The sequence below is a fragment of the Malurus melanocephalus genome, unplaced genomic scaffold (assembly GCF_030028575.1).
Source record: "Malurus melanocephalus ecotype Western Australia unplaced genomic scaffold, MMel_1.1 scaffold_776, whole genome shotgun sequence".
NCBI lineage: Eukaryota > Metazoa > Chordata > Aves > Passeriformes > Maluridae > Malurus > Malurus melanocephalus.
This window is the reverse complement of record NW_026624008.1, coordinates 42,075-58,865: the sequence shown is the minus strand read 5'-3', so window position 1 is coordinate 58,865 and position 16,791 is coordinate 42,075. Positions and strand designations below refer to the sequence as shown.

General features: G+C 52.9%; 1 protein-coding gene across 2 annotated transcripts in view; it reads right to left on the bottom strand.

Moving 5' to 3' along the window:
• NECTIN1 (nectin cell adhesion molecule 1) overlaps positions 1-16,791 on the bottom strand; it is an 87,037-nt gene that overhangs the window by 39,059 nt on the left and 31,187 nt on the right. For both annotated transcript variants that reach the window (XM_057385074.1, XM_057385076.1), the window contains exons 2-5: positions 6,744-7,094; positions 5,783-6,085; positions 5,172-5,289; positions 3,236-3,387 (exon numbers count right to left, since the gene is read on the bottom strand). In XM_057385074.1, the coding sequence (XP_057241057.1) occupies positions 3,236-3,387; positions 5,172-5,289; positions 5,783-6,085; positions 6,744-7,094 (924 nt within the window). The remainder of the gene's footprint in view (positions 1-3,235; positions 3,388-5,171; positions 5,290-5,782; positions 6,086-6,743; positions 7,095-16,791) is intronic.

The window sequence follows — 16,791 nt, the reverse complement described above, 5'->3', positions numbered from 1 at the left end:
CAGGATGAACATGGGATCACACAGGTGAATATCCATGTCCAGTTCTCTGCCCAGGACCCCACACATGTGCAGTCCATAACCACAGCTTTTGATTCCATCACCCACCCGCCYGTAATAAATAGTTACATGTCACACTACATGGCTTTCCTGCGACTGACAAAGGTCCTGCAAGGCAGGAGAAGCTATTATGGGAACAGATTGCTGGAATAAAATATTAAATTTCCACTTATCAATCTCTTTAATGCGCCATAACTCGAATAGAAGCATTCAGCCTTCTCCCTCTGAACAAATCGCCCTCCCCATTAGGGGTTTGAAGCAACCCTGAACTCTTCCTCCCTGGGGCTGGAGGGAAGATTTTGGGTGGCAAGAGGGGGGAGAGCAGGGAGACAGAAAGGGGGAAAAGCTGCTGCAGGGTTTTCTCTGCATCAGCCTTCTGTGTTGTTTTTTTTTCTCCCAAGGCTGGCTGCTCACTAGATTGAACTCCATTTATTGCATGCAGCTCTTGAAAGAGGTTTCGTGGTCCACTGACAATCCCTAAATTGCCTGCAAGACCCAAACAAATGTACCTGTAATAGCTGAGCGAGGAGGGCTGAGCCCTCCCCTGCACCGGCCTAATCGCTCCTTGGGGAGAGCTGGATAAACATATTCAGATCCTATGAATTATTAAAGGAATTTTTTTTTTTTAATGTGGTGCAGGCCTGTGGGGTTGGCTGTTAATCCCTCCTAGCAGGGCAGATGTGGGTGTGCCCTTCACTGCCTCTTGTTTAACCTCAACCCCACAACTCGGACCTTTGGGATGAGGCTGGGATTACAGACAGACAGCAGCCCAACCCCAAAAATCCTGCCAGCCCCTCTTCCTCTGCCAGCTCTGGGCTGCTGGAGCGTGAGAACGATGCTCCACCAGCTCTTGGAAAAACCACCARGAAAAGAAATTCCAAAGGCTGGAGTGGGAACCCACAGCCCCTCRTCCTTGGAGGAGCCTGTGCCTGGGCAGGTGAGCTTGGGCTGATATTGTGGTGCTCAGACACTTCAAAATGGGCAGGTGGCAGAGGAAATAGGAAGAGAGGGCTGTGGAAATAGGAAGAGAAGGCAGTAGAAATATGAAGAGAGGGCTGTGGAAACAGGGACAGAGGGCTGTGTCTGCTGTCCTGACACCACAAATGACATGGGGTGGCTGGAAAAGCAGAATGACAGCAATAAATGGACACAGAGTTTATGAAGGAGTGGAAAATGAGAGCCTGGTACTCTCAAAGTCCTTTTCAACACCTCTTCCACCTCCTTCTCTGCTCTGAGGGCTGAGCCTGGAGCTTTTGAAGCTCTGCTGGTTGTTTCAAATGTGCCCCAAGGTTCTGGGCACTGCGTGGGATGGATTTCTGCTGCCAAAGGGAGGCAGCTCAGACTGTGCCAGGCACTGCCCCAGGGACACAGTGGTGATAACTCCCAGAAAATAGCCAGCAGCTGATTTTGGCCCTGACCTTGCCCTGGTTTGGGGTGGTTGGGCAGGGCTGGGCACAAAGAGCTTTGTTCTTCCAGTGCTGGCAGATGAAAGAGCCCCCGGAGAAAAGCCTGCACCAGGAACAACTCAGCAGGCAGGGATCCAGGACAGGAGGTGTGAATTAAAGGCCTGCTACAGTGATAATGATCATAAATAAATACCGGGTAATTAGCATCTAATTAGCACATCCCATCCATTGACCTCCAAGCACTTGGATAGAGGGAGATTAGCCCGATTTACCCACGCTGCAGAGAGGAGAGCTGAGGTGCTCAGGGTGCCAAACACAGACTTATTGCTAATTTTAGCTGCCCCAGACTCAGCCCTACGCTGGCTCAGCATTTACTACCAGAGCAAGCTGRTGGAGGGGGTGGAATTTCATCACTCACAGGTCAGACAAATCCCCAAGGATGGAGGGGCAGGAGAGGCTCTGATTGTGTGGACAGCAGCAAGAAGGAAAAACCCTGGGAGCCTGTCCTGTATCCCTGGGAGTCTGTCCTGCACCCCTGGGAGTCTGTCCTGTATTCTGGGAGCCTGTCCTGTACCCCTGGGAGCCTGTTCTGCATCCCTGAGAGTCTGTCCTGCACCCCTGGGAGCGTGTCCTGCACCCCTGAGAGTCTGTCCTGCACCCCTGGGAGCGTGTCCTGCACCCCTGAGAGTCTGTCCTGCACCCCTGGGAGTCCATTCTGTATCCCTGGGACCCTGTCCTGTATCCTGGGAGTTTCTCCTGTACCCCTGGGAGCCTGTCCTGTATCCCTGGGAGCCTGTCCTGTATCCTGGGAGTTTGTCCTGTACCCCTGGGAGTCTGTCCTGCATCCCCCATGCCTTGGGAGCCCCCAGTGCACCTCGTTCCCCACCCTGCTTGGGGTGTTTGCAGCCCAGAGCTCACTGCAGTGGGGCAGAGTTCCAGATCACTGCTCCAAGAGGCACTTCCAGCCCTCCTGAGACCCACAAGTCACTGCCTGATAACCCAAATCGCTCCTTTTACCCCACAGGAATGGGATAAACATCCCTTTCCTGCCCTCAAAGCACCCACAGCTGCTTTCCCCCCTCGGGGATGCCTCACAATGTCACTCTGACTTTCAGAAATCAGGCAAGTGCCATATGTTATTTCTTCTCTTTAAGCTATTTCTTGACATGACTTCCTCTCTGACACTACCTAAGCTTCCCCACACATCTTCCCCCTCCCTCCCTCCCTCCTGTGGCTGCACTGATTTTTGAGCCATCAAATTCCTTCTTGTGACATCACAGCATCACTCCCGACCTGCATCCAGGGATGTTATYCCTTTCTGATAAAGGTGAGCAAGTTCACAGACCAACAATCAAGTTCACAGCCATTAGAAGGAGCTCAAATGAAAAATCACGAGAATTGCCCAACACCAGAACCACCAAACATCATCCTGAGCAAGTGACTCCTCCATCTCCTGCCTTCCACATCCACCTCCTGATCCACATCTCCCTGACATCTTTAACACAGATCTTTCTCCGAATCCAAGGGGCAAACCAATTAAATTGGTGTAAGAAAGGAAAAGACCACAAGAGGAAAGGAGAAAAAAAAAAAAAAATCCAAGGCAAACCAGCGCAACACCAATCCAAAGGCAAGAACTGCGCTGCCCACTCTGCACCACGAGATTCCCCACCCCTGAAAGGACACGCTGGTGATGGAGGAGATGGAAGTGGCAGCTGCTCACAGCCTCCTCTCCCTCCCCACGTTGTTGCAGAGCAGCCCAGGTGCTGTCCTACCTGTGACATTGACTTCCACCAAGCCYGAGCGTGTCCCGATGGCGTTGGTGGCCTCGCAGACGTAGGTGCCGGCCACGCTGTAGGACACGGGCCCTTTGAAGTAGATGGTGTTGTTCTGGATTTCCACGCTCCCTGGCAGGGTCCCGTTTGGCCTGGGGGAGACAGAGACCGTGCTTGACCTCAGAGGTGACACCCAGGAGGTCAAAAAGTGCTGCAGAGGTGACATCAAAATGTTGGGATTCTTCCTTGGGCAGGGCCAGAAGCTGGAGGTGCTGGCTGGAAAATCCCCATTAATGTTGGAAGGAAAGGGACACAACCTCACCATGTTTTATCCCAATTTCCTGCCCATTTAACTCTCCTGATCAGCCAGTGTTAATTACAACTTGAACTCGAGGAGAGCAGYGTTGATTTAGAGCCCTGCCCACGTCAGAGCAGTCAGGTAAGTGTGAAACTGGAATAATGCAAAACCGAACACAGAGGTACAGAAAATAAATGAACAGAGGCAGAGGAAAAATTTAAATTTTAAAAAAAGAAAAGCCCCTGTGTGTTAGGAAAAGACACACATGGCCTGGTTATTCTTAATTACTGAAGCAAAGTAAAGTAATTACTTCTCTTAGGCAATTAAAAATTACTCAAGTAATTCCGTCCCCTCCTCCCAACCCAAATGTGCACATATTGTCAGCAATTTGTAGGAAACAAAAGGGAATAACGGGAATATAATGAGGATTGTGAAGAAGTGCCTAAATGCATGGATTTTGCATGTCCACATACACACATATACACAGAAAATGTCAGTTTTTCCAGATACACCAAGGCAGTGATCCCAAAGCTGATGGAAACCACATTAACCCTGATCCTACAGAGCCCTGAACCTACAAAACATCTCAAAAGGGTGGCGTGGGATGCTCCAGAAGGCTGCAGCCTCCTCTGCCAGCTCTCTTGAMTGCTGCTCATCACCATCCAAACTGGAGGAGAGCAAAAGCCCTGCTGGGTTCCACACTCCAGAAGCAAAACATCAGCAGCCCCCAGCAAGTGGAGGAGGCACAGATGAGCACAGAAATAGCCTCAAGTGGCATCTCTCTGCTGCCTTGGGTGCATTTTTGTCTCTGAGGCTTTCCTGGAAGTTCTGTGAGGAGCCCAGAGAGCCCCTCAGGGTTTTGGTTGGACTGGCAGAACCAACAGATGGAGAGAGCTGGGGATGGGGAGCTAGGAAAAAAAAAATGCAAGGAAAACAATCCTCTTCAGACTTTGCACTTTGAACAGTTTGATCTGGGAAGTGGAATGAGAGAGATTGTGCTCCTTGCAAAGCCATGTTGAGAGCCTCTCTCCTGATGACAAATGCCAGCTGAAAAGAAGAAAGGATCCATTTGATCTTCCTCTTTTAAAGCTACACCGGTGCTTACAGAGAAGAAAGAGCATCAGAGAGAACCACATCAGGCTCTATCAATTCCCACCTGACTGCCCAGACACCCCTCACTCACTTTTCAAGTCCCTTTAGTGTGTTCAGCCAAAAGCTGGAAACCTGGAGGACAAGGAACTGCTGCTGTTTAGTGTCAATCACATGGGGGGCCACTGGAGCTGATTCCAGGGAAAGTTTGATCACACACAGACAAATTTTATGTTGTTTGTGCCCCTCCAAAATACGGAAATCCTGTTTTTTTTTCCAGCTCTGCCACCAAGGCACCTGGTGGTGCTGGGCACACGAATCACCTTGTCACATCTCAGCTGCCTCATGTCACCAAGGGCAGGAGATTATCCCAGCGAGGTGAGAACGGGAACTTTCAATGGATATCGAGGCTGCACTGTGCTGTACCTTGCAGTGACACCACTGACACAAATGGCACCTGAGTGACCAGAGGGCGAGTGAGGTGTCTGTGGAGTGGCCCTATCCCTGCTGGGAGGTGACAAGTGCTGCTGGCASTCTGGGGACACTTACAGCTTCCACTCGTAGGTGTGAGCCGGGGGGTTGGCATCRGATTTGCAGATCAGCTTCACATCCTTGCGGTTCAGGAACCAGTTGCCATCAAAGCCCTCGATGGTGACTTCTGGCTCGTCTGTAGGGGTAGGGGGAAAGGGAGGAGAGGAGGGGAAAACGAGAAAAAAGGGTTGTGGGAAAGGGGAGAAATGGAATGGGATGAGATGGAAGGGCAGGGGTGGGAGAGGGAGAGAGATTAAAAGGAGAGGAAAGGGTTTTGTGAAGGGAAAGGGGAGAAAATGGAATGGGAATAGAGTAGGGGCAGGGGTGGGAGAAAGAGAGAGAGGAGAAAGAGAGAGAGGAGAAAGAGAGAGAGGAGAAAGAGAGAGATCACAAGGAGGGAAAGATGGTGGGACAGGGAATGTGAGGGAGGGAAAAGGAGAGGGAGAAGGGGAGCAAAAGGGATGTGGCAGAAGCAGAGGGCAAGAAAAAAAGCAAACATACCATTATTCCAAAGAACCCCTTCAGTTTCCCTCCACCAGCCCAACCCCTCCCCTCACCAAACCCTCACTTTTCAGGGCTCACCCCTCCTGCCCAAGCAGGGAGCCCCCCAGGCATTCCCAGACCCTTACACTGCACGTTGAGGGTGATGCTGTCAGTGAACCTCTCCAGCTGGTAGTTGACCACGCAGACCAGCGGCTGGCGGTGCGCCTCGCGGCTGGGCACCAGGCGGTAGCGGCTGATCACCGTCACCGTGCCGTTGCTGTTCCGGATCTCCTGGAATTCCGCCTCCCCYTTCAGCTTCGTGTCCCAGCTGACGGTGCTGGGGGGTTTGCCGTTGGAGGAGGTGCAGGTGGCTACCAAGATCTTTTCTGTCCTGCCTGACTTGGCGATGAGCGGCCTCCTGGTGCCCTCCATCCAGTTGGTGGGCTTGGCTGCAGGGGAGTGCGGGAAGGAGGAGAAAAAGGTGCAAAGGGAGGGTTAGAAAAGCGGTGCTACTCTGCTTTCTACATCCCTAGAGCTACTGAGGCTGTGACAGAGCTGGAGCTTCCCATAAAAAAAAACTGCTATCCACCTGCATCATTTTTGGGGAAACAATGGTGGATGGAAAGTCAATCCTTTCCATCCATCAATCCTTTCCATCAATCCTTTCCATCAATTCTTTCCTGCCATGGGTTTTCAGCCCTGTGTTAGAAAGGAACTGAAATTGGAGAGAAAATGACTCCTGCAGACTTTGGGTGGGATCTGCTCACTCACAGCCCTGAGCTCCAGGGACAAGCTCTGCTCGAGTTTAGGATCAATCTGTTGTGTTTTCTCTCCTGACAGCCCTCAGCTCATTAAAGCTCAGCACTCCCACAGGGAATTGGTCACTGTTAGTGCACCTGCATTGARTGTAGGTGGAGGGAAAAGGGGAACTGAAACCTGGAAAGAAGAGTTGTGACAGCTCAGCTGCCTCAAAACCACCTGCCCTGCATTCCCTGCTCTTCACCTCTTCCCAGTCAACTTAAAAATCCATCACAGGTACAATTTACACCCAAAATTCACCTTTGCCCCGAATTCCCAGGACGTGAATCTCACCCAACAGAGYCTTACCCAGCACGGTGAGGTTCAGCTGCCCTTCCCGGTTGCCGGTTGGGAAAGTGGCGAACTCACAGATGTAAACGCCCTCATCCTCCAGCTCCAGCCGCGACAGCTGGATGGTGCCATCCTTGAAGGAGGGGTTCCTGAAAATCACCCTCTCCTTGTAGGGGGACAGGATGGACACGCCCATGGCGGGGTTGTAGATGGCCACATTCTGCTTGGTGCCGTTGGTGGCYTTCTGCCACGTCACCTGCGTGATCTTCACATTGGGCAGCGGGTTGGTGAAGCTGCAGTGCAGCACCACGTCCGTCCCGATGAACCCCGAGACGCTGTCATTGACCAAGACAGTCTGAGCTTGCAGCCCTGCAATAAAATGGGGGGACGTGAGCATTTGTGTCCTTTGAGGGACTGGGTGGTTGTTGGGCACCAGGCTCGTGGATTCCCATGGATTCMTGTGTTTGTTGCACTTGCTCCAGTTTGAGGCTGCAGGCACCTTGTGCGTCCGCCCGCAGCTCCGTTCTTGGTCACAAACACCTTCCTCCCACTGTGAGCAGCCCAGCCTAGGGCTCATCATCACCCAAAGGCAYGAGGCTGGCTCAGTGACACCTTCCTCCCTTTTGTCTGCAGCTCTGGGTGACACCGAATTGGTCCCAGTAAACATGCAGGGCATGTGTGTCTGCAGGCATGTGAGAGCGCTGATGTTTATCAGCACAGCACATCCCAACATATGCCAACACACACTCACACATCCATTTAATCCCACTGGGGCTGCAGCACTAATTAAAGGAGCTGCAAACACTCAGCCCTCATTTCAGGGCAGCAGTGATTCCCACACGGGAACGGCTTCAAGGCACTGCCTCTACACCTTGCATGATCTCCCTGCATCACCCAGATCATTTTTGTGGCCTTTGTGTAACCCCAGGAGGGGCTGAATTTAGGAACCTTCCACCCTGATTCTGCAGAAAGCGCTTGGGAAAAGTGGGAGCTGGAGTTCATGACAGCTCTTGTGTCTCAGCTGATTCCTCCCCTGACAGATGGAGAAAAATATCTCCCACCAGACTGACCCTGAAATTCATCTTTGTTGCCACTGTGTCTCTTCCTAATCTGTGTGTTTAGAGATAATGCTCTGGTAATTATACAGCCAGAATTTGTATGATAAATACAACAGCGAGGCAAGGTGGTGGGAACGAGAAAAGCGGGTTTTGCTCCCTGCTCCTGGGAGAATCTGCAACTGGAAGGATTCTGGGAGCTTGGGARGAAAGGAAAGAAKGGATAATAAYAAAAGAAAGATGTATAGAGAGTGAGAAACGTGAAAGAGTAATGGAKGAGAGAGGGGCTGGGGAAAGAAAAATGCACAGCAAGGGAAACAAGACAGCACCTCCTAAGTGAAATGTCACCCTGCTCTGCTCTTCAGGGGATGAATGGCTCCCTGTCCAAGGCCAAAATGAACTCCTCAGTGCTGGCCCCCCCGGCACATGTGCCCTGGGACTTCTCCAGGAGCCTCCTCCTGCAGTTTCACACACACACACACACACAAGAGCAGGCAGACTAAAGCCTTCCCCACCCACAAACACACACACTCTCCACATTGCCCCTGCACTCCCTGCCTGCTGTTCCCAGCCTTATCCTAATCCCCACCTCACCCACGCCTCTTCTTTCTCCCTTCTCCTTCCTGTGACCCTGAGGACAAGCCCCAACAGCCCAGCCCGGGCCACGAGACGCCACCAGCTGACCACAGCCATCAGCAGTTCCGACCGAAACTCGGCCTCCAGAGCTGTGTGTCAACTTGCCCCCCGCTCCCCGAGCCAAGCCCCACACCCCAGCACCGCAGCTGGGTGCTCAGGAATGTTTTCCAGAGTTTCTTGCAGCCGCAGCAAAGCGCTGGTGCCCTCATGTGCCTGCACGCTCGGAGCCACCGCGTCCTCGGGGGTGGCAGGGTGCACCTCTCTCCTCCAGAACAGCCAGGGACATTCCCCCATGGTTTTCCCTCATTCCCCCATGGTTTTCTCTCATTCCCCTATGGTTTTCCATCATTCCCCCATGGTTTTCCCTCATTCCCCCATAGTTTTCCCTCATTCCCCCATGGTTTTCCCTCATTCCCCCATGGTTTTCCCTCACTCCCCCATGGTTTTCCCTCATTCCCCCATGGTTTTCCCTCATTCCCCCATGGTTTTCTTTCATTCCCCCATGGTTTTCTCTCATTCCCCCATGGTTTTCCCTCATTCCCCCATGGTTTTCCCTCCAGAATTCCGAGGGTAGGGATGATCCCACTCGGAGAAAGTCACATCTGGACGATGTTTCCCCTCTGGAGAATGAAATGCCAGCAGCAGGGCACAGAGAAGGACTTTGCTGCCACCCATAACCTCCTTGCTGACAGAACGAGGGCACAGGCTGGGTTTAGATGAGGCCACGCTGGGATTCGAGGGAAGCTCGGGGAGGGGGAGATGTCACCACCGTGCTGTGCAGCATATGCTGCTCCCTGCAGCCCGGAGGTGAGCGAGCCTCTCGCAGCATTGCCCACACACACCCGCCGAGGTGAGGAACAGCTTGGCCACGCAGCCCGGCTCCCAAGGCTCCAGAGCCTCCCAGAGCGTGTGGGAGCTTGCTGGAGAGCATTTCCATCACGTAGCCAGAGCCTGGGGAGCAGCCCAGCCCGGCCCTGCCTGGCTGTGGGTGTGCTCAGCGCTCCTGATCTCCCAGAGATGGGGGGTGTGGGTTCAGCAGGGGGGTGGATCTGCTCCCCATCAGCTCCCCAACCCCCACGAGCCCCTTGGAACCGAGATTTCCACAACCCAGCAAAGAGAACCTATCTGCCACAGCGCAAAACCCCGGCCCAGCATCTCCTCRTGGGGCTGGGGGAGCAGGAGAGGAGCCAAACTGCACAAAGGAGGGGTGGAAGGAATCAGCTCAGAGCYATCCTGGCAGGGCTGGCACCAGCATCTCCTCAGAGCCATCCTGGCAGTGTCTTGTGGCACATCTGCATCAGCACTGCCAGKCTGAAAGTGCCACTGACCCTCAGGATGTGCCCCTTAAATGGAGTTAAAGTCACCGAACCCACAGTGATTCCAGCAGGGAATGTGATGGAGAGAGCAGGGGAGGTCGATCCAGTCCCTCRCTCCATCCATCATTACTGTGCCCTTCCTTTACGCTGTGATTTCCCCACAAATTAATGAGCTGACCCTTTTAAAACTCAAGTTATTTATCTTGACCTTGAGCACCAGCAACAATTCCCAGTCCTGCCCTCCCTCTGCCATAGGATCCACGCATCAATGCAGGTTTAACTTGGACACAAAAGTGGACAAAAAGTGGATTTTGGAGCTGATGAACCCGATCCTGAACCCGGAATGGTCCTGCAGAACCCTTCTGAGCCCAGGTGTAAAAAGCCAGACTTTTGGCCAGGGAAAAAGCTGGTGCCAGTTRAGTGAGGAGTGCTTGCCAACAACCAAATGCTGCCAAAGCCGGGATTCAGGCCCTTACTTGTAGCAGCTTTAACAAAAACACATTCCAAACTTTCTCGAGGCTCCAGGGGAAAAGGGAAGAAAAAAAAAATAACACCCGGCAGAAGAAATAACAACACAAAACAAACAAAAAAGTACCCTGAAAAACCCCAAACACTCCACGGAAATCGCGTTTCCTTTCCAGGTGACTGAACAACTCTTTTGCAAGACAGGAAAAGCTCTTTCTGTTCCACTCACCCAAGCTTTGAATCAGGAAAATAACACACCCGTTCTGCTCCAGGAGCACCCACACCTCAACTGCAGGGATGGGAAAGGGGGACAGATGGAGGAAAAGGMTTTGGGAAGCTGCTGGATCAGCTCCCCATCCTAAATCAGAAGCCAGAGGGCAAAACTTGGCTGCTGCCACGCTCRGGGGAGCACTTGTTTGCAAGGTGACTGAGCTGGGCTGGCGGGTCTTCCCTCGGCCCGTTACACACTCAATAATTCATCAGGGCACACRCATGGATAATTGACGGCGATGAGCACGCGAGGCCGGCGGAGGAGGAGAAAATAAAATCACTAATCAGCCTCTGGAGAGGTTTGAACGCATCCAGCTGGATGTGTGTGTGTGTGTGAAGTGCTGGGATCCGCGATCCGCGTGGTTGGGGCGGCAGGAAAAGGCTTGGGATGGATCCTGCCATTTTCACACCCCGTGCCAGATCTCCTGGTGCTGACACCTCCCAGGGGCAGCCAGCACCCGGGCAGGGATTAGCTGGATGGGTTGCAGCTTGCCCACTTGCRTTTTATTCATGAGTTTTTTGTCGGGGACCAAAAGGGCCCAGCCGTGCGCCAAAGACGCGCCGGTGCCAAGACCTCATTAGTGGAGACCTKGGAGATCCTCCTCCTCCACCTCGGCCTCTGAAGTGGTTTGTGTTGATGCCTTTCCCCACGATCCCAAGCCCAGATATTCAGTGARGCCTCGGGGGCACCGTGCTCAGCTCGGGGAGCCCTGAGGCACACGGGCTGGGAAGGAAGGTCAGCGTTCCCTGAACGCCACGGGCACTGCGGACAGAGCAAACGTGGCAGGTGGTGGCTCTTGCACCTGAAAATCTTTTTTTCCCCAAAGCCCAGGAGGTGCTGCTCCAACCAGGCTCCCACACCTGCACAGCTGGTTATTGCTCCCCCATACAGAAAGCTCTGGAAATGATCTCCAGGCTCTGGGGGAGCTCTGTCACAACCTCGCTCAAAGCCTCTTTGTTAAGAGCCATGTGAACTCCGCTCSGCTTTGCACAACTCTGCTGAGCCTCTCACCGATTCCTGTCCCTCCTGATACTCATCTCCCCCCGAGGGCACTGAAACAGCCCTTGGCAGGATGTGCTGAGCCACCCTGCGGTGTGGCAATATCATGACTGATGCAGATGTCACAGGAATCGCTCCTGATGGCCTCAGCCACAGCAGCCGAGATCTCACGGAGGGACAGATCAATGCATCACACTCCAACCTGCAAAAACTCCTGCAAAAAGCACCTGATTTGGTGGCAGCAGCTTGGCCATGGGCGATGATGTCCCATCTGTGGTCCCACATGTCTCACAGACACCACAAATTCCCCATGAAGGAAAACTGGGATGGAACAGGAGCCCAAAACTTTCCACTTGGTGGCACTTAAAAGTTTATCTCCCTGCTTTTCTGAACTCATCCCTCCAGTGGAAAACAAGGTCTGAAATGCAGCTCTGGTGGGGCAGAGCACAGGMAGCCTCCAACAGCCCAAAGGAACATCCCAGGTGTGTCAGGCTGGGTGGGAAACACGGGAACGAAGATCCTAAATCCCAACAGGGGAATTTCAGGTGGCAAAAAGCAAAGGTTTGAGGTGGCGCTTGGCCAAGAGGTTGGGGTTAATGCCTCTGCTCCTGCCAGGGAGGCTTTGCATTRATTGCCAGGCATTCAAATCAGAACTGTGCTGCTCTTCCAAGAGCTCAGGGCCTGCCTCACCCTGCTGGGAGCCCGCTGCAATGAAGGAGTGGTCTCCAGTGAGTCAGTGGGCTCCAGTGAGTCACCTCCAGCCCTTCCTGTGACTGCAGCTTTCACTGGAGATCTCTCTGTCACCCACTGAATCACTCCTGCAGAGCTGGAGCAYCTCAGGGATTGTAAAACTGGAGTTTCCAACACAAGGGGAGGGGGAGCCTTAGAAGGCAGATGAGAGAGATGTGGCAAGATTATAGCTGCAGGTGACATGGCTGCACATGAAAGGCCTGAGATAACACCGGGATGGGGTGGGGGCACCCCAAGAGAGAAACTGCACGCCCAGGCAGCCCTTCCCCCTTGCTGGGAGAGATTGATGGGAGCTGTCGGGAAATGGCAGCGCTGTACAATGGCCTGCCTGGCCCTCAGCCAGAAAAATCCCTCAGACAAGAAAGAACTGGGCTTGGCTTTGGCTTGCAAATGGGAAACACGGGGCCCTCTCCTCAGGTCACTGGTTCAGAGCCACATGCAGCCCAGGGCAGCAGAGCAGGGATGGTTTTACCCCAGCAGCAGTCAATGGTATTGAGTGAGGGCTCCAGCCAGCCCTTCATTGGTGCCTTTGGGACAAAGCCTTCTCCTCCTGCCCGTGCAATGATTCCTCTCTGGATAAATGGAGCACAAAGCAGCCTCAGGATCCACTGGAATGATCTCTTCCACTGGAATGAAACTCTTCCCCAAAGGCCCTGATCCGTCGATGCTCCACTTGTTYTCTGCTACACTTTGGGAAGTCTGGACCCCGAGCCAAGTGGGATTCACCACAGACCCCAAACAGGAGCRAGGCCATGCTGGTCCCAATGCTCCTCACAGAAAGAGATGAAAGGAAAGCAGAGGCCATGGTGGGATGGGCCACAGACTGCAGAGACAGAGGTGACCACCAGACCACACCATGAGTTCTTCAAACCCCCAGCTGCACCCAGCCAGAAGAGCTGCAGAGCAGAGTGGGATGGGAACCGCAGCCCGCCTTCGCTCCCAGCTCCCACTCCCTGCCCTTCCTTCCCTGCCTTTCTCACAGCTGCTCCGCTTCACCCCCCAAGTCACGGGGAGGGGAACATGCCCCATGGCAAAGCAGGGAGGCTGGCAGAGCAGGGCTCCCGCAGAAAGAGCTGACACAGCACTGGGAAAGGCCTTCCTGCAATAAAGCTCACAAACCCCATGCTCAGCAACAAAGCACAAAGGCTGCGGGCCCCGCCGAGTGGAGCAGAGCAGAGAGAGCAGAGCAGCCAGGTTTGCCCCAGCCCCACGCAGCTAATCCTGGTCCCAGCTGCTGTTCCCACACACCTGAACCCACACCACGCTGCCCCGTGTCCCAGTGCTCAGCACTCAGTCCCTTTCCCCCTCTCCTTCTGGCTGGACGTGACTCCAGCTCYTTCCTCAGCTCTTTTCCCACCCTCTGCTCTTGCTCACACCTGCCCAGGGCCTGCCTTCACAACTCCAATCTCCTTTCTCCTGCAATTTCTAAGTCACAGTCTAATTTCTAAGTTTCTTTCTGTCTCCAGGATTGTCTTCCTTTAATTTACCTTCCCTGCACTGCAGCCTCAAAAACTCCCCCATTTCTCTTGTCTCTCCAACATCCTCACCACACCCCAGCCCACTGACTCGCCTCTTCCCATCCCCAGTCACTATTGCACCAGTGATACATCCAGGATCACAATCCTGCACTAAGAAAAGCAGGCAGCTGGCCAGGCAAARACAAAGAACCAAAAATCCAAGACCCTGCTGTCTGGAATCATCTCATTGCTTGCCAGCAAGGAAAAAACCAAGGTGTTTYTGCTTACCAATTCTAAGCTGTAAGCAAGAGAAAGGGGACCACAAGCAGAGCCAATGCTTATTTGGTGGTTGGGTGGGGAAGAAAAGCTGGAAAATCAAGTGTGGAGGAAGGGAAAGAAGCTGGAGCTTTGAGAAGAGGGAAGCTAATTAAGCTGAGACTGTCCTGAGACCTTATCTTGATGGGCTGAGTCCCCAAAAGCACACGAGTGTTTTCTCTGCACTGACTCTTCCTCTGACTTCCTCGTTGCCTTGGAGGTTGTTCAAGGAGTTCTGGTCCAAAATCTCCTTGTTATTAAAGCTCTCCAGGTCTCAGGAGGAGGGATTTTATGAGGAGGGGATGGAGATAGACCCTTGGAGAGCCCTGCTTCCAAAAGGAGGGAACTTGAGACTGAGGAGAGTCAATAAAAAYAAAAATAAACTTGATAGCCCAGGAAAACAGAGAGAACATCAGAGCCTTCCTGCCCTGCCTGGTCTGTGGGCTCRGAGCTGGAGCAGGAAACGGGGGAGCTCTCAGGGCTGCCAGTGACTCACTCGCCTCCACAATGGGAACGGGACAAAGCCGAAACTCTGCTGACTCAGGCGTGACTTCAGCGCCAGGGTTAATAACTGGCAGCCAATTCCCTCCTGTCCCCACTCAAACCAAGCCTCTTTCATCAGCGTACATGCCCGGTCACAGGAAATTATCAAAGATCCAAACCCCGCTCCTCTGTCCAAAACGTGGTGAGAAATCCACCCCTGCCAAGCCACGCTGGTGCTGGCCAGCCCTGTAATTTTCATGGAGAAGATCAAAACTCCTACTTTCCTCTAGCTGAAACGCATGTTCGACAGTCCCAGCTCTCTGCCTGCGGTTTTGCTTTCCTCCCATTATCTCTCAGGATATAACATATTGCTGATATCTCACTATCTCCCCCAAGTTAAAAAGAAATGTTTCCTCCTCTCGCGAGCGGGAATGCCACGCTCTGTTCTTCTGTGATTTGTTTCAAAAGATAGAAACAAGCGAGTTTTTTTGTAACCGGGAAAACGTGAGGCATGTTCTGGTGGCTGACAAGTAGGAAAAAGCTTTGCAAACAAGACAAAYGCAAACATGGCACCAACAGATGCAATGGACAGACACCCTCCGCTGGCTCCCTGCCTGTGATTTCTCTTTTAATGTGTTTTTTTTATCTTGCCCTAGAGATATCTCTGCAGGGAGGCAGGAAAGACTCGAGACCTCCCAACTTTCTCTGGGTTGTTTGAGGATTCCTGCCTGTGAACAACAGCCTGGAAAGAACAGTGAGTACAAATAACCCCAAATTCAGTGTCCCTGCCTGATTTCCAGCCTGCTGCTTTTTTTCCTATCATCAAACCTCTGTGCAATGAATTTCTACAAATTTCACCTCTTCCCAGATTTATGATCGGAGGCAGACACAGCTCCAGTCCTACCTGGGCCCCATCTGCAGGAATAACTCTGCATATTTATGGAAAAAGCTTTGCATCTTCAAAGGGCTTTTCAAACAGCAACTAATTAATCCTCCCAACACCCTGAGAGGCAGGAAAGCGTTATTACCCCTGCTTTCAGGGATGGGGAAATCAGAGGTGCTGAATGACAAAGAGATGTGCCCAAGGCCACCCAGGCAAGCACTGGCAACCTCACCTGGTTAGAGGTGGGGATCTGCATGATGGGACCGTGGCAATTCTCACCTGAGGAAGAAGGGATGGAGGCATTTGTGGGACGGCCCCACAGCCCCACCCAGCACTCATGCAAATGGCAAAGTCACCCCATTTCCATGGCTGAGGAAACCCAGGGAGATGAAGTGGAAAACCCATTTAATAGGCAGAGTGTGGAAATCTCAACACTGCCCAGCCAACAGCTCCATGGAAGGTTCCCAAAATCTGGTTCATGTTTTACCCAACTATGAGCAAACTGCTTGCAACCAAAACTCTGAGATTTTGTGTTAAGAATGTGCCAGAAATGAGGAGATTCTTTGAGGCTTGGGGTGAGCAAAGCCAGCCCCACATTTCTGAAATATTCAACACACTGAAAATATGTGGGGTTAGATTAGATTATAGGGGGAAATCCTTTACTGTGAGARACTGGGGCTGCCCCTGGAACCCTGGAAGTGTCCAAGGCCAGGTTGGATGGAGCTCTGAGCAACCTGGGATGGTCGAAAGTGTCAGACAGGGTGAGCTTTAAGGTCTTTTCACCCCAAACTATGCAGATCTCGCACCCATTGTGGTTCCAGGCTCCATCCAGGCTGTCTGGGAGTGATTGCTGAGCTCACAGGGGTCTGGAAGAGCCAGGACTGTAAACAAATGACAAGACCACCCATTAAAGGCAGCCTGAGCATGTGAAGGGGGGAAGGAGGCAGGGAGGGAGGGTCAGAGCCCAGCAGGGAAACCTCCCACTGAGGGTCACGCTCCCTGCCCCGTCCTCCGGGGTGCTCGGGCTTTGCTTTCCTGGGAGACCAAGGCAGCTCCAGCCACTCCTCCCTGCCCAGAAAGGTGAGGRCAGCCAGCAGGGSCTCACAGAGACACACAGGAGGAGGACAAGGCTGGAGGAGGAGGGATTTGTGCAGAAAAAAAAAGATGATTTGTCCTGCAGGGAGGAGTTCCCAGTCTCCCATTTCCCTCTGGACAYCTCTCACTGGGAGCATTGCTCCTTCTGTGGGTTAACTGGGGCCTCAGACTCAAAAGCTGTAGATCCTTCGTGATTGTGATGCAAGGAGGGACACAGGGRAACTTCCAGGGAGAGAAAGGAAGGATCTCTCCATGCCTGATTATCCCATTCCCCAACAAGGTGGCTCTGTGTTTCCAGGTAGCCCCAGGGAGGAGCTGGGCTGTGCCAGTCAGGAGAATTT